Source organism: Amaranthus tricolor, chromosome 14 (genome assembly GCF_026212465.1).
Source record: "Amaranthus tricolor cultivar Red isolate AtriRed21 chromosome 14, ASM2621246v1, whole genome shotgun sequence".
Lineage (NCBI taxonomy): Eukaryota > Viridiplantae > Streptophyta > Magnoliopsida > Caryophyllales > Amaranthaceae > Amaranthus > Amaranthus tricolor.
Window position 1 is genome coordinate 685,731 of NC_080060.1, and position 23,426 is coordinate 709,156.

Genomic DNA, 23,426 nt, shown 5'->3' on the forward strand with positions numbered 1-23,426 from the left:
CATGCTTATCTACCCTTCATCATCTCACTAGTTATCAACTCCTCTTCTATGTCTTTGAGTTGGGTACAATTTGGTTTGAGTACTTGTTCAATGTTTGATATTAGATAATTGAGTGATCCAAAAGTAAGTTAAAAAAAACAAGTTAATGCAATATAACAAACTTAAAGGATGACCAAAATAAATATAACTATCTCGAAGAAACAATAGAGCAAGCTCCTTGTACATGATTAACCGTATTTTAATACAAACTCTTACATTTAAATAGTTGTTACACTTACATAGTATGTATTGTTTATCAATTAATATTATACATAATTTAAGCAAAATAATAAAACATACTCTCTCTGTCTCATATTGATGTTCCCATGAGATATATTCACGAAAATTAGAAAAAATTGAACTTTTTAAATGGTAAGTACTCTATTATTTTATTGAATATTAAAGTTAATGGGAAAAAAAATAAGGACTTAAATCATTAAAAAAATATTAAAATAAAATTAGTAGAAAAAACAATTATTAAAAAACATTTAAAAAAATAGTGAGAAACATATAAAGACCATAAGCATATATAATTAGTGAAAAATATATAAAGACCAAAAATATATAATATATTAAAATTAGGATAAACAAGATTAATTTCAGAAAATATTATACAGAACTATCATATTCAGCACCGAGTTAAAATCAAAGAATCCTCTATATCCATCCTTTGTTGTATAAGGCACAGTTAAGGGCCAACCTTCACTACAGATTGAAGCGTTTACGAGAATAATTCACAAGAATTACTCTACAAAAGTTATGATACATAAAAATCCCATAAATCTGCATTAAAGGGGAAAGAAAACCAAGTCAGGGATCTGTTGTCATTTCTAAATACACGCTTCTCCAGCATAAATTATTAAGATAGAGAAAGCGATGGCATACCGACAAGTTTAGTAGTTCAACAGCTCTGTTCTATCGTTCATGTTGCACTCGGGATTTAAGTATCCCGGGAAGAGGAGGAGATGTGGCGGTTTTCATAGTTGTATTTGACCGTGAAGGCAATGGCATTTGATGTTGGTATGTAATTGATGGTGATGGCGGAGTACAAGTCTGAGGATAATATGATTTAAACGGCGATAGTGGCTGAGAAATTTGGTTCCGATACGGTTTAGGTGAACAAGGTTCAGAAGTTTGAAGATTGTATGCATCGGCCATGATGCTAGGACCTTCGCCTGTATTAGCTAGAGTAGTGCAAGCCTCGCCATCAATTAGAGGTTTGTCACAAAGTCGCATTTGCTTCAAAACGTAATTGTCGTCGTGAAGTTCAAAAGGGGTACTGCATTGATAGGCATAAAGAAACAAAATTAAAACATTTATGTAACAGCCAAAAAGATTGCAAGAATTTTATAACAGTTTTAAGCAAATCTGCCAAAGATTCAAATCTTATTTTTGTATGACCAGTAGAACAAACATAAAACAGAAAAAACGGAAAGATTTCGACTCACCTATTGAAATCAAAATGTACAAGCTGCATATCTTCTGATATTTCCACTTCAACAGTAGCATTCGGTCTAGTCTGTAATTTACAAAATCAATCACAGTTACTGCTTTGATTCAGGATACTACAGAAGTGAGAAGACATTCTTATTCTTTATAAAGTACTGCTACTAGAACACGAAATAGACAACACAAACCGTGATATGACTATTGTCCAATTAGTTTATCTTAACAAACTTCTAGTTTTATTATCATTTATTATAGCATGAATGGATTTCATCTAAAATTGCTTTTTCAGAAATTAGATGTGATCAAAATCTGAAACTTACGCAATTTTACTAGTATTTGATTAATTTATCATAACAATCTGATAAATCCGAACTTGAATCAACCTGGTCCGAATAAACTGCAAGTGTTTGCCGCAACTGTAACTGATAGTAGTATCGTATGAACATTATTATTATTATCATTATCTGCAACAGGTTTTGATAGGTAAAATTTACCATACAGGAATTGTTGCCACTTATTTGTGGCAACCCAGAAGGAAGTTAGCAACTAATTAGGATGAAAGGAGTACTTAAGTAGACCCTGGCCGAGAAATAAATAGGGAATCTGAGTCATGACATTCATGAAACATATTGTAGCCCATTTATACAGATTTATGACATAAATATCTCTTAAGCTTTCATTGATTTTTAGTTCCTAGAAAAATGCACATCAAGATAATTGGAGTGTTGACATACTCAAAAAGGTTGGGAATTCCAACCATTGTGGGAATACAGTTGGAAGTTTCGAAATATTAATGTACAATGATTACAGAACTGGAAAAATGATGACATTCTGCATATGGCAATACCTGAACCAAGATAAAAGGTAAAGCCACACCACCAGTAGGGGCATTCCCATTGCCATACAACTGTTGATTACGCTGTATAAGATTTTGATATCCTACAAACTTCAGGGATGAATAAGGATTAGTATGCTAAACTGCAAGCTGGAGGTCGGTAATGCTCCTTCCGTCCCACTCATTATGCTACATTTGCACCATAAAGCTCTCACATTGCAAAAAGAATTATAGCAAAATGAGTAGGACGGAATAGTATTATTTAAAAAGCTAATCAATCGGCATTTTATTAAAAAAATCATTACTTGTTCTTCCAATTCCTGCAAGTATGCAGCTTTCTTTTCTATCTTGTTTTTCAGTCCAGTCCGCTGAGTCTGCAATTGTTCAAGAGTCTACTTAGAAACTTTAGACAACATATTGCAAGACTAAAAAACAGATGAATTCCACACCTTTAACTCCTCAATATCATTTAAGCATGTTCGAGGTAAACCTTTCCATTGTATTTCCTTTTTATCCTTAGAAATTATATCCATAGCCATTAGAACATTCAGTGCATCGTACACTCTCCGACGAATATTTTTCTCATCATATCCTGGCTGAAACAATCGAACAACTACACTTCAGTTTCTCCTTAACCACTAATCATACAAAACTCCATAGTTTTAAATGGAACAAGCAAACCTGTTCATTAGGCCCAAGCGCATTATTTGCATTTGCATATTCAGCAACTAGTTCATCGGCTACCTGGACGTTGTTACGATAATCAGATCACAAAGCACGACCACTCAACAAATCAGTAATAAAAGATATTAGGCACAAAACATTGCTACACAAATCTTAGCAGCTGCTAGTAAGAACTTTATCAGAATGGTAAACGCGAAAGAGAAACATTGGGCTATCAGTCTAAAAGAGCCATACATAGACTGTGCTCACTTCTAGGTCTGGCCCCAAAAAAATAGTAAAACAGAAACATTAAGTAATCCAGAAAATATAATCTTTTCCTTAAACATGGATGCAATCTTATGCATTTCCTTTTCAGCTTGTCAAGGCTACTAAAAATCCTTAGCAGCAGCATAATCAGTGTAACAGGACGAACAAACATGCATTTCTATATACAATTGCTCATACAAAAGAGCTGTTAAGTGTAAATCAATCAGTATGTCAGAAAAACCCTGGCTTAAACAATTTAAAGCCAAATTATCAGCCTGCTCCACCCTAAAGAATTAGACTCTAAAATATAATATTCAAGCTAACTAGCTAAGAAGTAAGTGAATGTTCATAGAGAAAAATTGAGGTATACCAAACTAGTAAACTATCATGGATTGACTTGGCCATAAGATGAAATTACTAAGATTGAACAGAAAATGTATTTGAATGTATTGATTTGTATGTAAAAAAGTAATTGTATAACGAAGAACGAATGTAAACAAAGAACAATTACAAAAGATAGTATACAAGCATTCGAGAGGCTTGTTCTCTCCCAATGAGTATAAAACTCCTCTTAAAACTATTAATTGAATGAATGCCTAAAATCCTTCCCCTTCCCCTCTACTTATACTAATTATCTCCACATTTTATTCTCCCACTTAACTAATTACTAAGTATTATTTATTACTTAATTCATATAATACCCCTTCCTAGCCATTCATGACATAAACATTGAACACAAAAATTCTAGAATCGTCTTTTCTAATGTTCTACATACAAAGACTAAAAAATTTGAAGTAACAATACAAAATAGTAAATCTAAACCACACAATTTTCTAACTCCCGTTTACTGTTCACAAAGTCACAATGCTGCAGCAGGAATTGGTAAATGCACATGAACATGTTTAAGCTACTTTAAATTGTGTTTATGTCACAAAAAATACACGATGCAATGCCATTTTGTGAGAAGCTTCACAATTTACAAAAATGCAAGCAGTTCAAGAAGTTCTAAGGTTCAACTATCCAAAAAAAGATATTGCTGCTAACATTCAAGAAATAACTGACCTCATTGTATGTTGTTCTTCCCTTGCTCTCCACTTTTCCGCAAACTATCAATTTTTAACAGCATATTAGTCGTGTACGCGGCCAAAAACAACAATTAAATACAGGGATGCAAAACTTGTAGGAAACATACAAGGGTGTAAAGAATGGTATTCATATCAACTATAGTTAGTGCAGATGTAGCTGTTTACCTTTCATACTGAACTGCCGAAGTCCACGACCACTTTTATCAGTTCCAGAAGCACGTTGACCTCTTTTTTTCTTCTTACTCCTGAATAATGTTGATATAATGTCATATATTTAGAGGTGGAAGAAATAGAGATTTCAAATTGCATATACACAAGACAATTTCAAATTGCAGGCAATCTAAGAACAAAAAGGAACCCTATAAGCATTACAAAACCAATCCATATAAAAAGGAACCCAGAGATTTCACAAGCAAGAGTAACACGTAGCAAAAAAAAAAAAAAAAAAAAAAAAAAAAAAAAAAAAAAGCTCAAAAAAAGGATAAAGATACACAAGACAATTTCAAATTGTAGGAAATCTAAGAAGAAAAAGGAACCCTTTAAGCATTACAAAACCAATGCAGCAACTTCAAGAATCAAAGAATAAGAGATTTACACAGCAGCGCCCTGAGATGTGGAGTCGTCACCGTGAATCTCAAGATGGCTTAGTTTAAGAGCAGTATTGTCACGAGCTGGTGTTGCCATTCCAGCTCCACTCTGGCTGGAGGGTGATCCCACACTGCCATTAGTTAATACTAACTTTCCTGACACAGTAGGGGCCCCTGACAGCGTAACTCCTCTGGGGTCCCTCTCTCCATCTTCCTGAAAATTTCCAGGTACCATCCTGATTATAATACAACCAAGAATCAGATAAGTTATTCCAAAAAAATTTGTACTTTCATGTATTAAAATGATGTGCATAATGGTTTATGGAGTCATGGATATCATACAACATGATACACTGCTATGCAATGAAACCCAGCACTTTATTCGGCCAAAATTTCTCTTTAATAATAGCAATGCATAAGCCATTCAGACTTAATTTAAGAAAACATCAACATAATAAAGCAGCTGAAGATGATGTCACCACTGCTCAAATTCAATGTCATATAATCCTACGCTCAATGTTTTAAACATTAAAATTTGAGCCAAGAGTGTATCTTAGACCCGTGATAGAATGAGATGATTGACCATAAAAATTCAGTATGTTTTCATGGGAACACAAAAGCTTACGTATAGGAGAATCTATATATATTAGTTACAGGGTATAGTCGCTCCAAGGAAATCAGTTTCGGAAAACCTATGAAGAAATACAAACACAGGCCTACAAGTTTCAAGATGTGTTTAAAGTGTCTCAAGGGTGCGTCACAAGGATGAAGAAATACGAATATCAATTTTTCTTATGCACAATCAAAATATTTAAGATCCAAATAATGTAATGTCATGTGTAAAAAGGCAAATAGGATCATAAGGCCGAATAGGAGTATGATGTGCTAAGTGTCAATTTAATCTGCATGGACATTAACAATGATGCATGAGAAGGAAAATGTTCAAAGGTGTTTGATAAAAGTTCCCAAAATATTCTAAACAGAGGAAGATTGTTAGAATTTTAAAACATTAGTTAGAACTTAGAACACAAAATGTTCGATGAAAAGTTTAATCATATTAGACTCATTACATAATATTTCAGTACTGTACTCCAAACTTCTAAAACGGTACCATTTTAAGCTGCATTATATGTACGCAATCATGGAACTTAATTCAATCAGAATCATACACATAGCACTTACAAGGAATCCTTAAATGAAGAGAAAAATATGTATAGTATTCTCAAATATAAGATGACACTCAGAGATTATCAATTTCGAACGAGTTCAAAAAAACACAAATCTATCATGCAATTGTGTTATGCGTCATATATTGTATCTCTATAAGTGTAGTTCATAAAAACACCACCTTGACACTTGCTTGGAGATACCTCAATGAGAAAAGGCGCCAATTGTTAATGTCGTCGAAAATTCTGGAGGATATGAAAGTGAAAGTTCCGACAACTATATACGAAAACGACGCTTGCAAAGCGTGAAAAATGAGTATCAGTACCTTATCTTCAACACAAATGTGATTTTTTCGAATTGTGATATGAAATTGATCGGAAATCGTAGATCAATTAAACAATCGAGGAGGAAAAAGATATGAGATTATGAAATGGACGGAAAAAAAAAATTAGGGTTCAAATTTTTGGGAGAAAATCGTTGAAGAACGAGAGATTAGATAATGGTACATTTCTATAACGGTATTTATATTTAAGGGGCACAAAAAGCATATTCAACAAGTGTCATGCATACATGTGTTTTCCTGCTAGTCTCTTTAGAGATTGGCTCTTTGAGAGACGTATTTTAAGTCCAGCCCATTAAAGATTAAAAACTAGTTATTATATTTTTAATGCCTACTTACATAATCCTTGATGCCCAATTAAATGTCTACTTTCAATATCTTAAATGTCTACTTACATCATTCTTAATACCTATTTATAATATTTTAAAAATATATAATGGGTAGGCCCAATTAAAAATGATCTCTCAAAAAGACAGTCTCTCACAAAAATTTGTATTTTCTAAAGAAAAAAAAATGAAAATCACTCTCCCGGTCTACCTGTTAGAGGTATTCAAAATAGACCTAATGATCCGATATTCATCTGATCTTATAACTGAATCCGACTTTATAATGAATCTTAAAATTATATAAAAATCAATGTAGATAAAAGACCCAATTTTCAACCGACTCAAAACATTTGATTTGAATTTCAACTTGATGCCCTGAATGTACACCTCTGCTCCTTATTCCATTGAATCTGCTCCTCTTTGAATAGGGTAAATATTACCCCCTTTGTACTTTGTCGTGGATAATGGGTTTACTATCTAGTTCCTCGAAATAGTTGCTATATTATGGTTGTGGTATTATTTATTGTTTAAGCTTATTATTAAAAGGGAAATTTCACATGGTGGCATCGAACTTTCGTGAAATGTCAGTGGTAACATTTTTGTAAGATTTTTGCACATGGTAGCATCCAGTTTACACCTTATCTAACTGCCGTAACATTTTCCGTTAAATTCTTGTGATTTTCCCTTTAATTCACCATTTTAACTTTTCTACCTTTATTAAGTGTTGGTTATTGTCTTTATAATTTTTATAATTTTTGTAGTCAAGTTGGATCTTGTTTAAATCTTCTAATCGCATATATTATAATATTAACTTTTAATAACTTTTATATGTGTATAATTTAATATACAAATGAATGAATGATTAAAATAACATATTAAATTACATAAAAATCAAATGTAGCAAATATAATAAAACATAAAAAAAAAATTAGGATGATCTTGAAAGAGTAAATAAAATTTGTGCCAAATAAATGAACAATCTATTATTAATATACCGCTAATCATACTAACAATTTAAGATGGAGAAAATAAAAAGCAGACAAGAATTCTAGAAATATATATTCTTATTTGAAGTCAAGTACTTCAAGTCATGGGATCATCGATCCACTGAATTATAAAAACGCACTAAAAACCACTAACAAGAGTATCGCTTACAATGTCATCGGTTATGTCTGCTTTATTTTCCCATGAATCAAAGTGGATGAAGATCCACGTGAACACATTTGGGCTGCATTTTGGGTTTGGCACAAACACATTTGGGCTGTGTCTGGCTTAGTAGAAGCAAGCACCGTATAACTTATAACTTGCACAAATTTTTCAATCTGAATGTTACACTCGTCCGATCTCCGACTTAGTCCACCCAAAAAAATTACCTACCAATTTTATGCCTTAAAATACTTTTATTTATTTTCGGGTTTAAACCCTACAACCAGGCTTAAGTTTATTGTTTAACTAATTACTCCAAATGTTAAAATATTCATTTTAATACTTAAAATCTCAACTCCAATGCCAAAATTCCTACTCCAAGCCTTTCCTTCTTTCATTGAGGGCTCAAATTGCATAATTCAATACTTAAAATGCCTACTACAAGGGTTTAAAGTAGTCAATTTCAAGATTCCAAATATCTATTTTAAAGTATAAAATATCCATTATAAGCTTTAAAATGACAACTCTAAAAAACATTTTTAAATAAAATTTTTTAAAAAAATATTTGTAATCTTTTATGTTTTATTTTTTATTGTGGATTGAGCCAGAAGTCACACTTGTACGATCGTCGAACATTAGATTTATTGTATAATTTAATGAGACGATTTACGATGAGATCGTTTCTATTGGACTGAATTAATATACATTTACAGTCTTAAAGGTAATCACCTATAACCTTAATGTGATCACTTATAATTTTGAAGTGGTCATTTAGTGTTAAGTGATTATTTATAAGATCAAATATAATTTTAAAATGATCACTTACATTCTTAAAAAGTCTAATTATAACCTTAAAGTGATCGCTTACAATTTCAAAGTGATGATTTTTAGTCTTAAAGTAATTACTTATAACCTTAAAGTGGTCAATTACAATCTTAAAATAATCAATTAAAGAAATGTCCTAATTGTAAGAGTTTATACCATGGTGAGATGGTCTCATACTTGTTGACTCGTACTTTCTCCATCTCATTAACTTTGCACTATATAATTTTCTCGTGCATTTGAAACATCATGTAGAGTAAATTCAAAGAGATAGAGAAAGTATTGTTAATTATTGTTGGAGCGTCATTTGTACTCCCATAAGACATATTGCCTATCGGGGGTATCTTTCTTGAGTCTTTGCCATGATTTTAATTTTTAGGTAGTAAATTTTATGGTTGATTATAAAAACACTTATGCCATAGTGGCAAATTAATAAAAAGATATTACATTGGCTAACAATTTCAATATATAGAGTCTGTTTGGTAAATAGTTGTTAGTTAGTTTAAATAGTTGAAAGTATTGAGTAATTTGCTAGTTATGAAGCCAGTTGTTACGTAGATATTAGGTAAATTTTTGTTAAATGGAGCATATTTCATAATATGACCGTCTCATCCAATAATTTGTGTTAAATTCTTAATTAAAGGCGACAAAGTTTGAATATTAAACTATCTATCGGGTCTAGATTCTCCCATGCCTACCTTATAGAAATATTAAAACTAGCATTCAAAATTAATAGAGATCTTATAAGTACACAATTGCAATCTACAAATTGCTAATCACTTAATAATTTGATATGCTTGATTAACAAAGTTAACTACCAATTACTTAAATTTGGAGTATACAACAAAAATAAACCTCCAAGATCAAACTATTTATTAGTTTGATTAGAAATTCCAACATTATCATTTAATCTCTTAGAATTAGACATCATATTAAACAAACTTCTTAAACTATTCTTACTCTCTTTTTTTCTCTTATAAACCATCATATGCTCATCTATATTCTTCAAATCAACAAAATCACAATTCAAAACTAACCCCGATTCCAACCTTTTCGATACAGCCACGATCTCATATGGGTCCCATAGAGACTGATTAAAATTCCACAATGCATCTTGCGCTTCATTTTCATTTTTCATCTTAATCATATTTTCGAGTTCGAGTTTAAACCTGGAAGGTGTCCCTCGAAAATTCCTCCTTCGAACATCAAATTCGCTCGTAGCTTCTCTAGCATGATTGAAATGACTATGCCAAGCTTGAGCTACCGTTTTGTAGATTTCAAGAAGGTTTTGATTAGTGTTGTTGATGCCATGTTCATGTACATGATGCTCTTGTTGCTTGTTTTGCTTCATGTTATAGTTAGTTTTTTGTTTGTTGTTTTGATACTATGCAATGGGTCTAAGGGGACCATGTTATCATGTTTGAGCCAATTATAGCCTTTCATTTAGCTATATTATCTTGACTAATGGACTTGTGTATGCAAATTTATATTGGTTGATGAACTAGAATTTATGAATTATTCCCATTCTATTTTAGTTGGAAGCTTGGTAACCACCATATTAATTGAGGTTTGGAATTAAATTGGAGGAGTCTTATATATTTACTTCTATGTCCCAAGTAATTAAATATTTTGGGGTGTGTTTGGTGATGTGTTCTTGGATATTGGTTGTTGGCTTATTTGATCATGTAGTTATTTGTTAGCTGTTTGATTCAACTGTTATGAAAATGTGATAAAATTAATAGTTGATAACTAGAAAATTACCCGTGCTAAAGCACGAGATAGTTAACAATTTTATGTACATGGAATTTAATATTTACAAAAAAAATAAATATCATTCACACAAGAGAAAAATATTTGAATTATTTTTAAAATAGATAACGAAAAAAATAGTACACACCATTATTATATCATCATTTATAACATGTATATGACAAAGAAACATGAAGTTAAACATAAGCAACAAAATTCGTTAATATGTGTAATAAATTATGCTAATTAAAAACTATAAATTCTGGAATACTTCTTTCTAGACAACATTGTCGGTAGAAGTGTTAATATTATCATCCTTATCACATATTAGAATCTTAAGTCCTTGCCTAGTTGTCACGCAGTGATATAGCTACATATAATTGCTCATGACTAAATATTGGTTTTGGTAAAAATAAACCTACATTCTTCAAAGATTGACCTTGACTTTTATTGATGGTTATTACACAAAGTAAAAAAAAATTGTCTTCTTTGGAGGCGAATAGGAAGATGTGATGAATCTGATGGCGTAAGTGTTTTACACGGAATAAAGACCTTAGCTCCTTTATTAGAGCCGGAAAGAACGATTGCCTCTATATAATCTCAATTGATTAACAACCAATCGCGTTCCACTGCATAGGCCAGCTGATTGATCAATATTGCAAAGCAATATTATAAGCGATCCAATCTTCAATCTAATTTCGTGATTCGGTAGACCTGAACATTTTATGGTGTTCAGAAAATCAATCGAATACAATTCAATGTTTCTGGCAGCGTTGGCATCGGATTTACTGATGCAATCTGAATTGAGGTAAATCTTTTCTTCTCCAGACATAAGGGATAGCACATAATCATTAACTCGTGAGACAATTTCATTCGTAGGTGCTAATATATATATATATATATATATATATATATATATATATATATATATATATATATATATATATATATATATATATATATATATATATATATATATATATATATATATATATATATATATATATATATTCAAATAACGTGCTATCCAATAAACAATTAATTGCTAGATTTTAAATCATTCCTTGAAACAATTTAACCTTGGCAAACCTCATGATGAAGTAAAAGCTCTCAGATCTTGCAGCAGATATATATTCATAAACTTCTTTGGCATAGTTTTCCTATAACTTACAAGATATTTGATTCTTTTTGTAAATGAACATAATAATTATTAAAATTTTTTTTTAGTTTGTTTTTTATATAATAATATAATATATATTCTGTATAAAACAAAGAACAAAAAGGTTTTACTATGTGTCAATAAGATTAATGGTGATGCTGATGCACTTTTTTGTGGATACTATGTTTACATCATGATAGCTTAATTATGACTTCGCCAATAACATAGACAAAATCGTGTAGGGAGACAACTAAATAATAATGCATTTGTGAAATTGATTTCTCTAACTTATTATATTGTATAGTATCTCCCAAAACTGCCAATACAAGAGAATTATATTTATAATTTATTATATCATCCCGGAGTATCATATACATAGCTTGTTCATTTGCGTTGTTAGTACTATTATTCTTCCAACACCCACATACCGGTATGCTTTATTACTTCTCCAATAAAATTTTATTCTTTCTCCATGTTTGTGAAAAAGTATAGTTAGCAATTTGCAATTATTATAATGTGTATTAGCCCTCTTTTGATATTAAGACAAGAATAAAAAATAGTATTTACGAGAAAATATCAGCTTTTGCACGACTTATAAGTCATTTAAATTATTTTGAGTATTCGATAGATAAAAGTAGACTACTCAATTGAATTGTATAATAGTTGAATTTGTTTATTAGCGAAGTATGTGTGATTTTGAGTGGAACAAGGTGGATGACTAGCTAAGTATTATGTAAGATGGTTATTATACTTTACAATTTTTTATGGTAGCAGAAAATTAATAATGGTTCGATTTTACTCAATTTGTATTAATTTTTATTTTAAATTGTTTATTTATTTTGTATTATTTTTTATTTGAATCATTTATATATTTTAATTTATAATTTCAACTATATATTTAACTCTCTTTTAATATCATATGCATAATTCATTTTCTCTTTTCATTTAATAATTAATCACATTTATTATACTAACTACCTATGTTTTCCTTTAAAATTACTCTTTTTCTCTTTGATTTAAACTCACTGGAACAGAAAGAGTATTGTCTTTATATATTAACATAAAAGAGATTTAGAGTATTTTTAAAGAAAAAGGTGAATATTAAGTGATAAATGTATGAATTTTTGATTAAAAGTTAAAATGTATAAATTTAATTAAAAGAAAATGGTGTGTTATTATAAAAATAAAAATAACATAATGATTAAGACGTATGAAATAACAAATGGTGGGTACTAAAGAATTATGAGTTTCAAACTTTTCTTAATTGTCGTCAATTGAGATTTGAGAGTGAAGCCATGCATGATATGCTAATTATTTCTTTTCAGCTAACAAAAAGGCTTTGATATATATAGATATATATACCTTGGTTGTTGAAGAATAGAGGACAATTTAATCACGAAATTAAAGGAAAAAAGTTGCTTTATTTTACAATCACAAATCTTGTATGAGGTAAAACGCATCTTTATACATAAACTCCTCATCATAATCCTACTCAGTGTATCTTGCTCATAGAATAACTAAGGACAGAGTTTAGGGAGGAAAAAACGGCGGCAACTCATACCCATAAAGAAGAGCGTAACTAAAAAAGTCCCCCAACTTAAAAAGAATATAGTCTTATACATAAACTAATAGTCATTTTATTTTAAAGTCGTCTTAACGAAAAAATTTTCTCATGTGAATAGCTTTATTATAATTTAGCCTAAAGAAGTGGGATTGTAAAAGTACTATACAACTTTAGTACCAACAATTGACTTACGTGAGAAACTTTTCTCACTTGCTTGTTTCTCTTTTTATTCTTTGTCATTTAGATGATCACTCATTTATTTATTTATTTATTTATTATTTTTTAATGCTATTAGTTCAATTTATGTTGTAAAATGTAGGCTTGCGGATTTAATTTTACGCAGTCTCTTAAGAATTTCGCTATTTAAACATCTGTCTCGAGCCGAGGAATGACTCCATAAGCGGATTACACTGGGTACGATGATGATGATGGTGATAATGATGAATTAACTTAAGTTGATATGTGATACACTTACTCACTTTTCGTACAATCAATCTCTTTAACGTTGATTAGAATAGGAGGAAGTATACTTACAACATATCTTAGAATAGGAGTGAGTACCTAGCATATCTTAGAGCTACAGTTTATAAATGAAAGCTTAAGTTAATAATGTATTTTCGGAACATTTTAAATTCCCTATCTGAAGATTGTATACAATTTGGTACAAAGTAAATTAAGTGCTAGACTACTCTTATATTTTTTGACTCACATAATATAATAATACTCAAATAAATTTCTATTTATTTTTCTTAATTTAAAAAAATCATGACTAAACTCTAGACATACACATACTAAAATTAGTTAAAAAAAACACACACAGTAACAAACATTAAAATGAAAAAAGTATAACAATTTTTAAAACCATGAACCGACCAAAAGCAAAGGGATGCAAGAATGAAAGATTAAAAAACCCAATTGAAAAAAGTCGCTTTATTTTTAAGGAGAGTTCCAGCTTTAGGGCACCATCCTTTAAACAGAAGGGAATAAAAATAGGCCTCTCCACTGTATACATCTATCTCTTTCAGATGAAATTTGTAAATCCCTTTTTCCAGTGGGAAAAAAGTGAATTTTCTTTGCATGCGGAAGAATATAAAGGTTGGTTATGGGAAGGCTGTTGGAAGGTCTCTATTAACCTTAATTAATTCTTATTTAGTTTTTTTGGAGTTAGGGTTAGAGATAGAATAACATTTAAGAAAATTCTATACAAATCAAAAAAAAATATATGTGTACTATTTTGGAAATAGAATGTGTTAAAGTTATTGGTTGCATGTTTAATCATAAATATAAATGATAGAAGGTCTCTCTACAATACTAAATATTTACCCTTAATTTAATTTCGGGTTCTTTTCTACACAATTTCTTCTCCGTTGTTATGATCTTAACCACATATAAGGGTCCTATTCCGACCCCCGACCCTAAATAATTTTTTTTAAAAAAACTCACTTGACGTACATTGTTGCTTGGATTGCAAATTATCGAGTGCTTGGGAGTAGCGAGTAGCTCTTTGATGTGAGTGGCTATAATTGTACAATTATAGCTGTTAGATATTTAATTATATTTAGTATTCAATAATAGTACTGGATATTATAGTAGTTTTTAGGATATAATTTTCTTCAGAAAATTTTAAAGAAAATCTTTCAAATCTTACGTTTAGATTTTGAAATATTACAAGTTGTAATATTTTTTTGATAATAGTTACATGCACCATTAAATATTAATTAGCGAACAATATTAATGTTTCTAAAGTAATGTGTAGTTTCATTAAAATGCTAAAAATTAAAATTTATAATAAATAATAGTGGATGAGTCCTCATAAAATAAAATAAAAGAAAATCTTAAATCTTAGTATGCGTGCTTTAGAATGTTTCTACTACATGCTCAAGACAAACCTTACTTTTCTTTCCCTCATTACTATATATATACACCACCATATCTGTCATTTCTATTGCTCATTTAAATTCAACTCATTTAAACTTGCACATTTTTTCACCCATCTCTCTTTTTTTCTCACAAAATGGTTGATTTTTGTTATCCTAATTATTACCACATAATTAAAACAAAAATACTCATGTTTTTCATGCTACAAAATCTCAAACAAAATATATTAACCTTTTCCTATATTTTTGGATTGGTGATCATGATTCTTTTATAATGAATTAATCATGAGTTGATGAAGATTCATGGATGATGAAATATATGCAAGGGGAATTAAGCACTCTTGGTCCGAATTCGATCCGAATCTAATCTAGTACTAGTTATGTATTAATTACTCATCTTTGTTTTTTTTTTTTTTCAATTTTGTTTTATTTGGATATTTATTTCTTAATTTGATTTGTGAGTTTGTATTGTGTTAGCTATATATAGTTTTAGATATTTCAACCCTCTTTTTATGGTTGGTTTTATGAACTATAATGTATGGATTAGTTATGTAAATAATGGGATTGAATTGAGCATTTAATCTAGTTTTATCTAGGTTATTTTCTACTATATAAGTATGGAAATGTAGTATAAATTTTGCATTTCTTAATTTTTTATCATAATCTTGATTTAATTTGTTTAAGTCCTAAATATGTATATGATATCTATTCTTAGTTTACATTTTTTATCGTCAAAAAATCAACTCAAATGAAGTGAAATTAATAATTGAACTTATAAAGATACTATTACGTTGATTTTTGATACTACTTTCTAAGGTCCCTCTCATTTAACATTTATTTTCATTTTAGTTTGTTCCATTGATTTTTCACTCGATCAATCTCACTCTCCTTCTAATAACATCCATAAGCTTATTAGCTATCCATTTTAACTAGTTATTTATATTATTTAATAGTTTTTTATATTTTTTCAACTCAATTTTTATTTTAACTAATTTTTTTGTAAATAAATAGTGCTAGTCGAGAGGGACAGAAAGAGTATTTAACAATACATCGATATGTAAAGGCTTAAAGATGTTAGGCAGTGGTTTTGATAGTTGAACAATTGATTGTAAGCACTACATGTGGACAAGATCAACAATCACGGATCACACTCTTTTCTCTGGGCATGAGTTGCCGCCGTATTTTCCTCCCCAGACTCTGCTCATGGTTTTTCAATGGGTGGAATACATTAAATATGATGATGATGATCAACAATTACGGATCATATAGTGATTTCATTTGTTATTTGGCTATCGAGTTTCTATAATTCTTTATGATTTTCTATCTGGAATTTATTTGAATTAATACAAGGATTATTAAAGATGGAGATATTCTATATTTTTGTGTTAATATTAAGTATATATTATTACGTTATGATGTGAATATGTGATAGTTATAGCATATATTTACTTCGTTTTGTGCTTGCATTTAAATATTTTTTTGCGTTGTTCAATGCGTTTGGTAAATTGTTTATATATAGAGTTATACATAACTAGAAATTAATAATATTATGAAAATAGACTGCGAAATTAATAATATTATGAAAATAGACGGCAAAACGAATACAACAAATTTATAATTTTTCAGATCGCGGTAACGATTATTGCTCATGAAACAATTTTTACGGTCAAAAGAGATAATTTTACGACTTTAACCTATATCGTTGCGATAAACTCAAAAGTTTTTACTATACAGAATTGTATCATAAGCATCTTTTAGAATAAGAGTAATTTTGAATCAACGTCATGAATCATGATTGACCCCAATTAGCAACTACCTTTACATCCACAATGACCCAATTTTTTTTATCAGTGTTATATATTTTAAAATAAAGATTAAACATATAATTGATTACTCTTTTTATTAAATTCCACTTTAATACACTTCTTTGTACTTTAGCAATTACAACGACATGACATTCCACGCATATTATTTAAAATATTAAAATTTTTCTTGAATTGAATTGCTCTTTGACCGTATCCTCTTTCTGGGTATAGATTACCACCTTTTTTACCTATCAGACCCTGATCATAGTTTCCTAATGACGAGATACACTAGGTATGATAAAGATGATGATGATTAAAAATGAGAAAAAAAGTGTAGATAAGAATTAAAGAAAGCGAAGAGACTATAACTCAAACATCTACTCTTGTGAAAGACCTTATCTCAAAGAGACGATCTCAAAATAAAAAACTCATAAGTTTATTTTTTCTTTAATTTGTATTAATTGGGTTATTTAGCCCATATATCTAATGCGTTTCTTTGGGAGACCATCTCTTACAATAATTTGTGTAACTCAGAAAATATAGCTAATTTAAAGAAATAAAAAAAATAGAAAAATTGTTGCAATTGTTAGATACAGACGTACTTTGATCATGTGATCTAATGCTAATTAGTTGACCCACGTAGAGATTTGGAAGTGATGTCTGCTGAGAAATAGACACATTAATCTTGAATGTTGATGTTAAAGATGTTAGGTGGGTATTAATATTCAATATTACAAACAAAACATAATTAGCTGTAAGAATCCAACTTTATTTGCACTTTTTTCTTTTCAAGTGGGTTACTTTAGAGATAATACTTATTTCTTTGACTAATGCCTAAAAAGCTAGATGTAATGTGCAATGTGACCAAGATTTTAGGGTGCACTTTAAGTTTTATGCTAATTAGTTGACCTGGGGATTTTGTGCTGCAATGAAATTATGACATTTGCATGCTTGAGTTTCATAGAAACATAGTGGGTCATTTCCGATCTAATAGCTCGGGTTGAGAATGAGATTAGAAAGAAAATGAAAGAAATTTTTGATGTATTAATATTTAATATTGTTGAAATTAAAGTAACGATTTTAGTTGTCTTTCAGTCGGTCTATATCAACAAAACGTATTTCAGTCAGTTTTTTATGAGACCGTTTCTTTGAAAGATGTCTTTCAGGTTCAATCCATTAAAGCTTTTTGGAGACTGTCTCTAACAAGAACTTGTAAGCGTATTTTCTTTTAAAAAAGTTCATAGACTTGAAAATGCATGGAAGATAATATTGTGTTTTGTGTTCATCGAGTGTATAATTAATATATCACCATGAATTTATTTGACAAATGACTGTTAGTTAGAGTTGTTGGCTGATTTAACCAACTAGAAGTATTAGTTGATAAACTATTTATTTAAGTTAGTAGTTATTATTGAAATGTTTGGTAAAAAAAATTATATTAGTTGTTGACTGTTTATTTCAAATGGTTGATTCAGCTATTAATATACTCTATGAAATTATTTATTTCATTTTTAATTTATAATTATTTGCTTCACCCTATAAAATATATATTTTTTAGTAAAACATAAGCAAAATTCAAACATCATCTCATGTTAAACCTAAATTGGTTATATTCTACTTTAATTGATAAATTCACAAAATTATAAAAGCTAAAAAATATGTACACTTAACATAGTTTGTTTATAAATAGTTTGTTGATAAGCTTATGACCGAATTAGACTCGTTTTTTGTCCTAATATTCAAGTGAAAAGTCTATATTTCCAGTTAAAATCAAGTATTATCTATCAATTTCAAGTCCAAATTAAAAAATTGACAACTAATCAAGATAGTTGCAAACTTGCTATAATGGCATTGGCATCTCTCTAGAAATCTAGGAAGTCTAAACAAGGTACTGTCAAGCCAATACTAATCGAGCTCCACCAGACTATCTATCACTCATCAATTCTACAACCTGAACTCCATCAATTATCAATCCTATACCAAATTATTGCAAGACCACAAGAAAAGAACCCTGTACTCAATGGGACAGCCAGGGAGAATTGAGAGAGTGCATAGGACTTCAGCATACGAAATATGATTTCAGTCTACGATGCCATAACAGTCGCAAAACACCTCTCAGATAGTGGGAGTAACTGAGGTTGATCTGTGCGTTGTACTCGAACAATACTGCTCAAACATCAAGAATCTTTCTTACAATCAAAAACAAAGACTAGGCTAATTCTCTGCATAATTCGAATCTTTTACATTCAATAGTTTATAAAAATGTCAAAACCACCAAAGCTTAAGTTGTGCCGATTGCCGAACATTTAGAGGTCGCAACACAGAAGATATAATGCATAAACATAATCTAGTCTGTAAAAACTTCAAAATCAGATCCTGCTGTAGATCCACCCATGCTATGGTTCAGCGGTACTGAAATCCAAAAAGGAGATAATTTAGTTATAAAGATATGAAGCAACACCCTCTACGAGAAGGCGACATACAAGCTAGAAACTAAAAGCAGAGGTGAAACCAAAGACAGGTTTCCTGCAACCAATACTAATCAATGCAAAGACGTATACTCTGTATAACAAACTAAGATCTTAGTAATATAAATTAAGCTTTTTCATATAAAATTGATGCCAGGAAAAAATTCACCACTAATGGAATCAAAGTTTCATAACACAGAAAATTAGCCCATTCACAGAATTTGTGAGGTATATTTCAGAGGAAAATAACCACAAGATACATATCTAGTCTTAGCTTTTAGTTTTAAGGTGTACATTGTAGAATAAAACTTCTCTTCAACAAAATTATTGTTTGCAAAATTTGCACCCTAAAAAATAATAATGGATTCAATACACAGAGCCCTAAAATATAGATTGATTTTATAGTAGTATATCTAAAAACGAGAGGAAGTATATCAAAAGAATGACTGGTTTGAGAAAATACTTAATTCCATCAAATCCCACATGTCCAAGTGCCATCTCAAATTGGTATCCCAAGTAAACATACCCCTCCAAATTCCTCTCATTAGCCAATATCTTCCCTCCTAATCTCTCGATCCAAACAAGGTGTTAGAAACCAAGTCGGTTCATCCAAAACTCTTAGAACCCAAAATAACTCTAATCAAGTAACTATATCTACATAAGCGACAAATATGTCAAGAACAATCAATGTAACACAGTCCAAAAACAATGTTAGCTAATCCAAACCTCAAAACATTCAAACTCATACAAGTAAATCTCAAATGGTCGAATCAATACTATAATTCTCCTCCCATCTTCTCAAGAAACAATGTCATTATAAAAGTATTTTACCATTGCTGGATGGAATTCAATAAGAGCTAATAAATATTAATCTTCTTCTATGATCCTACTTAAAAAATAATTCAAGACAGTCATGCAACAAATCAATTTGTATCTTCCTTTTCAAGCTCAATTTTATCATCCAAAAGCAAAAATAATAGAAATCATATTTTTTAACATAATTATTTTTCTACGATGTCGTCTTATCAACTATAATTATGTTGATTGTACACTATAAACAACTTTTTGTTATCACTAACAAGGGTATTAGTTGATTAAATCCAAGCCCTTGACCTAGAACCCAACTCAACTTTAGGGATTAAATTTTTAGAATGAGTTTCTATACGATCAAAATCAATAAATTAAGAATAAAATTCTTAAGCATATTAGAGGCTCAATACTCGAACTTGCGGAAGAGAAAACTATGGTGAAACCAATCTTCATTTTCAAGTCCAATTTTGTCGTCTATAAACAAAGATATATGTTGTTTTCATATATTTATTTAGCTAACATATTGTCATTTCACGATTGAATGTAATAATTTTGGCCCCTTCAGTTTAAATTCATTGCTTCGTCCCTAAACTCAACTCAACTCAACTTTTAGGACTAAGTAATAAGCATGAGTTTCTTATCCAAAGCTATACGATCAAATTCAGTAAATTAAGAATGACATGCCAAAGCAAACTAAACATTAAATTCTCAAGGGAAAAAAAAGGCAAGAAATAAGAACAGAGTAAAAAAATTAGACCTTGATGAAACCAATCTCCTTAGCATTGCTACGGAAGCATTGCCTGCAACACATCAATCCATACTTGCGAATGATTGCGTGAGGATTTCCACAAACACGGCTACATTAAACAACAATCAAGTTAAATATATCATAATCAAACACAAAAACTAACATCAAAATCATCAAGAAAAAAATCAAAAAAAGAGAGTACCAAGCGCGAGATCCAGGGCCATAGCTCTTAGGGTGAGAATTCCAGATGTTAGAATGCCCCATTTTTGCTATGGAATCGAGATTTTAGAATAATTCGTAGAAGATGTAGTGCCGGTCGGCTTCGGAAAAACCCTAGCACAGTCTTGACGATGAATTTGGGGAAATGAAATAGTGTAAAGTGAGGTTTTATACTTTCATACCCCACCGAACCAATTTACTTGCCACATCTCCTTATTTGGTAAAACCATATCAATTTATTTGGTAAAACCATATCAATTGTCACATTTCTATTTTGTTAATTTTTTTTACCTAAATATCATTAGTTCACACTTCACGCACGTAATTACGAATATACCCGAATATACCCTACTTACACAAACTAATTAATTAAATAACCCTTCACTACTTACCCAACTACCACCTTTTTAATGGACCCCACACCACTCTTAATAACCGTGCCCAAACAAATGGAACAATTAAAATGATTCGGAGGGAGTATAAGGTTAGTAAACGTGCTCGAGTGGTCCCACGCTTAATGCAAAATCGAGTCTGTTTAGAACCCTTCGACTCATAGGAATATATTGATGATTATAATTGTTTTATTATAAATTGATAATCATGAATATCAGGTTTAAATAGACTTAAACTCTTCTCAAATTTATAAGTCGAAATTTTCTTAACTCGATCATAGATTAATTGGATTTGGTATATTGGGTTTTAAAAAGATTTTAATCAACTATTTTATTTCATTGTTTTTATATGTGATGTGGTTTTATTTTCTCCATTGTATATTGGATTCAATGAAATACTCCTTGAAGCATGAATTTTATTTTTTGATTATAGAATAGATTGGAAAAAAAAGAGTTATGTGAGATTTGATTTCAGAATATTAATAGAAAAAGACGATATTTACTCTAATTAAGACAAGACTCAATTCTTAATTTATAGCACAAATTATTTCTTCCTCCTATAGGAATTCATAACATAAATGAATCTTAGTGTAATTCATTTACACTATTAATGGAGAAGAAAATTTGAAAATATTGAGCTAATATTGTGTTGTTCTTGTCTCAATTATATTTTCACTAACTTTTTAAATTTAATTCAATTACAATTTGATAGGGCAAATATTCTAGACAACATAATAGGACATAGCCAAAATGCACCTTTGCATTAAAGGTACATGATTGAGTCTCAAATCTCTAACAATTTAATGATTCATACCATTCAAATTTCAACCATATACTTAAAATTATGGCTGAAAAATTCCCAATTATTTTTAACATTGATCAATTTTCAAAAAGTTAGCCTAGAAGACATTAAATTGATCATTCTTTCATGAATAGGTGGCTCCTAATAGCGGACTTTTGTTGAGGTCGGCCAAGGCCATACTCTCCGAAATTTTTTAAACTTAAAAAATTATTCTTGTCAAGGGTTCAAAACCGTTGGATCGATTGTCCACTAGAACGTATTGCTAAAGGATGTTCCCCATCGAGTCCAAGCGAACACGTTTCGAATACGTTTCTTCTTGAGCCATTTAGGAGAGGGTGAACGAGTTTGAATAGACTCGGTTTTCTTCAATATTTCCCACATGATATGAACATCTTCATATTCACAAGCTTGCACTTCTTGGCTAAGTATCAATATTCCTGCTTGTTCATCAAATTAAAGGATTCATAAGCTCATATTCAACAATACATTGCAAATTTAACTATTGATATCGCTGTTGGATGTTGATCTTTTTTTAGTCTTTTTATTCAGTAGCTAAAAGTCTTGGTTTTTTTTGGTTTTTTAACTAATTGGATAATAAAATTAAAACTAATAAGAAAATAAAAATACTGTACTAGTGTTTAGTTTTGTCTTAAACCAAAATTTTAACTGACTCAAAAACTATTTACCAAACAATTTAATTATTTAACTGTTTAACTAATAAAATACAAGTCAAAGGTCATAAAAAATTATTTACAAAGCATTTTAGTATAATAGTTACAAAGTACATTGCAATTGTAATCATGATAATTAAACTAGATCTAAAATAACATAAAGCATTTTCTCATTTCATTATTACTTTCTCTTCTCTTCTCTATCTTTTGAATTTCCATCATATAATTTAAAAAATCCTTACAAATTTGAATCATATATTTAATGTAATTTCAAAGGAACGAAAAAAGTAATATAGATTTCAAAATAGAAAAAAGTAAAGATTTCTAATAATACAATTTGGAATCGCCAAACTAAAAAATTGTGATTTGACCTACGTTAAAGATTTTCTTTGTAATACAACCTTTTTCAAGTAAGATTTTAGATTCGATTTTCGCG

At 30.0% G+C, this 23,426-nt stretch overlaps 3 protein-coding genes across 4 annotated transcripts; all 3 read right to left on the reverse strand.

The window, feature by feature from the left end:
* Positions 1 to 503: 503 nt before the first annotated feature.
* Positions 504 to 6,584, reverse strand: LOC130800184 (transcription factor-like protein DPB). 2 transcript variants are annotated; one of them, XM_057663580.1, is made up of 11 exons: positions 6,296 to 6,480; positions 4,934 to 5,161; positions 4,504 to 4,583; positions 4,316 to 4,359; positions 3,005 to 3,067; positions 2,773 to 2,919; positions 2,629 to 2,697; positions 2,336 to 2,434; positions 1,488 to 1,558; positions 925 to 1,318; positions 504 to 822 (listed from the first exon to the last, which is right to left on the reverse strand). In XM_057663580.1, the coding sequence occupies exons 2-10, from the start codon at positions 5,158 to 5,160 to the stop codon at positions 955 to 957; spliced, it is 1,164 nt and encodes a 387-aa protein (XP_057519563.1). In that variant the 5' UTR covers position 5,161; positions 6,296 to 6,480; the 3' UTR covers positions 504 to 822; positions 925 to 954. The 2 variants fall into 2 exon arrangements, with proteins under 2 accessions (XP_057519563.1, XP_057519562.1); XM_057663579.1 differs by having other exon boundaries at positions 522 to 822; positions 6,274 to 6,584.
* Positions 6,585 to 9,096: 2,512 nt separating this feature from the next.
* On the reverse strand, positions 9,097 to 10,198 carry LOC130800185 (uncharacterized). Its single transcript, XM_057663581.1, has one exon. It carries the CDS (start codon positions 10,075 to 10,077, stop codon positions 9,595 to 9,597), a length of 483 nt encoding a protein of 160 aa, XP_057519564.1. The 5' UTR covers positions 10,078 to 10,198; the 3' UTR covers positions 9,097 to 9,594.
* Positions 10,199 to 19,024: 8,826 nt separating this feature from the next.
* LOC130800186 (40S ribosomal protein S29) lies at positions 19,025 to 21,377 on the reverse strand. Its single transcript, XM_057663582.1, has 3 exons — positions 21,109 to 21,377; positions 20,916 to 21,015; positions 19,025 to 19,292 (listed from the first exon to the last, which is right to left on the reverse strand). Exons 1-3 carry the CDS (start codon positions 21,168 to 21,170, stop codon positions 19,284 to 19,286), a joined length of 171 nt encoding a protein of 56 aa, XP_057519565.1. The 5' UTR covers positions 21,171 to 21,377; the 3' UTR covers positions 19,025 to 19,283.
* Between the last annotated feature and the right edge of the window lie 2,049 nt (positions 21,378 to 23,426).

Bases quoted from the DNA above. Each gene is read 5' to 3' on its own strand.
- LOC130800184 (XM_057663580.1), bottom strand. From the start codon at position 5,160: ATGGTACCTGGAAATTTTCAGGAAGATGGAGAGAGGGACCCCAGAGGA. The intron at 4,360-4,503 runs GTAAACAGCTAC...AAAAATTGATAG, and splicing joins TCGGCAGTTCAGTATGAAAG to TTTGCGGAAAAGTGGAGAGC. The intron at 1,559-2,335 runs GTATTGCCATAT...TGTAAATTACAG, and splicing joins TACCTTTTATCTTGGTTCAG to ACTAGACCGAATGCTACTGT.
- LOC130800185 (XM_057663581.1), bottom strand. From the start codon at position 10,077: ATGAAGCAAAACAAGCAACAAGAGCATCATGTACATGAACATGGCATC.
- LOC130800186 (XM_057663582.1), bottom strand. From the start codon at position 21,170: ATGGGGCATTCTAACATCTGGAATTCTCACCCTAAGAGCTATGGCCCT. The intron at 21,016-21,108 runs GTACTCTCTTTT...TGTTTAATGTAG, and splicing joins GGCCCTGGATCTCGCGCTTG to CCGTGTTTGTGGAAATCCTC.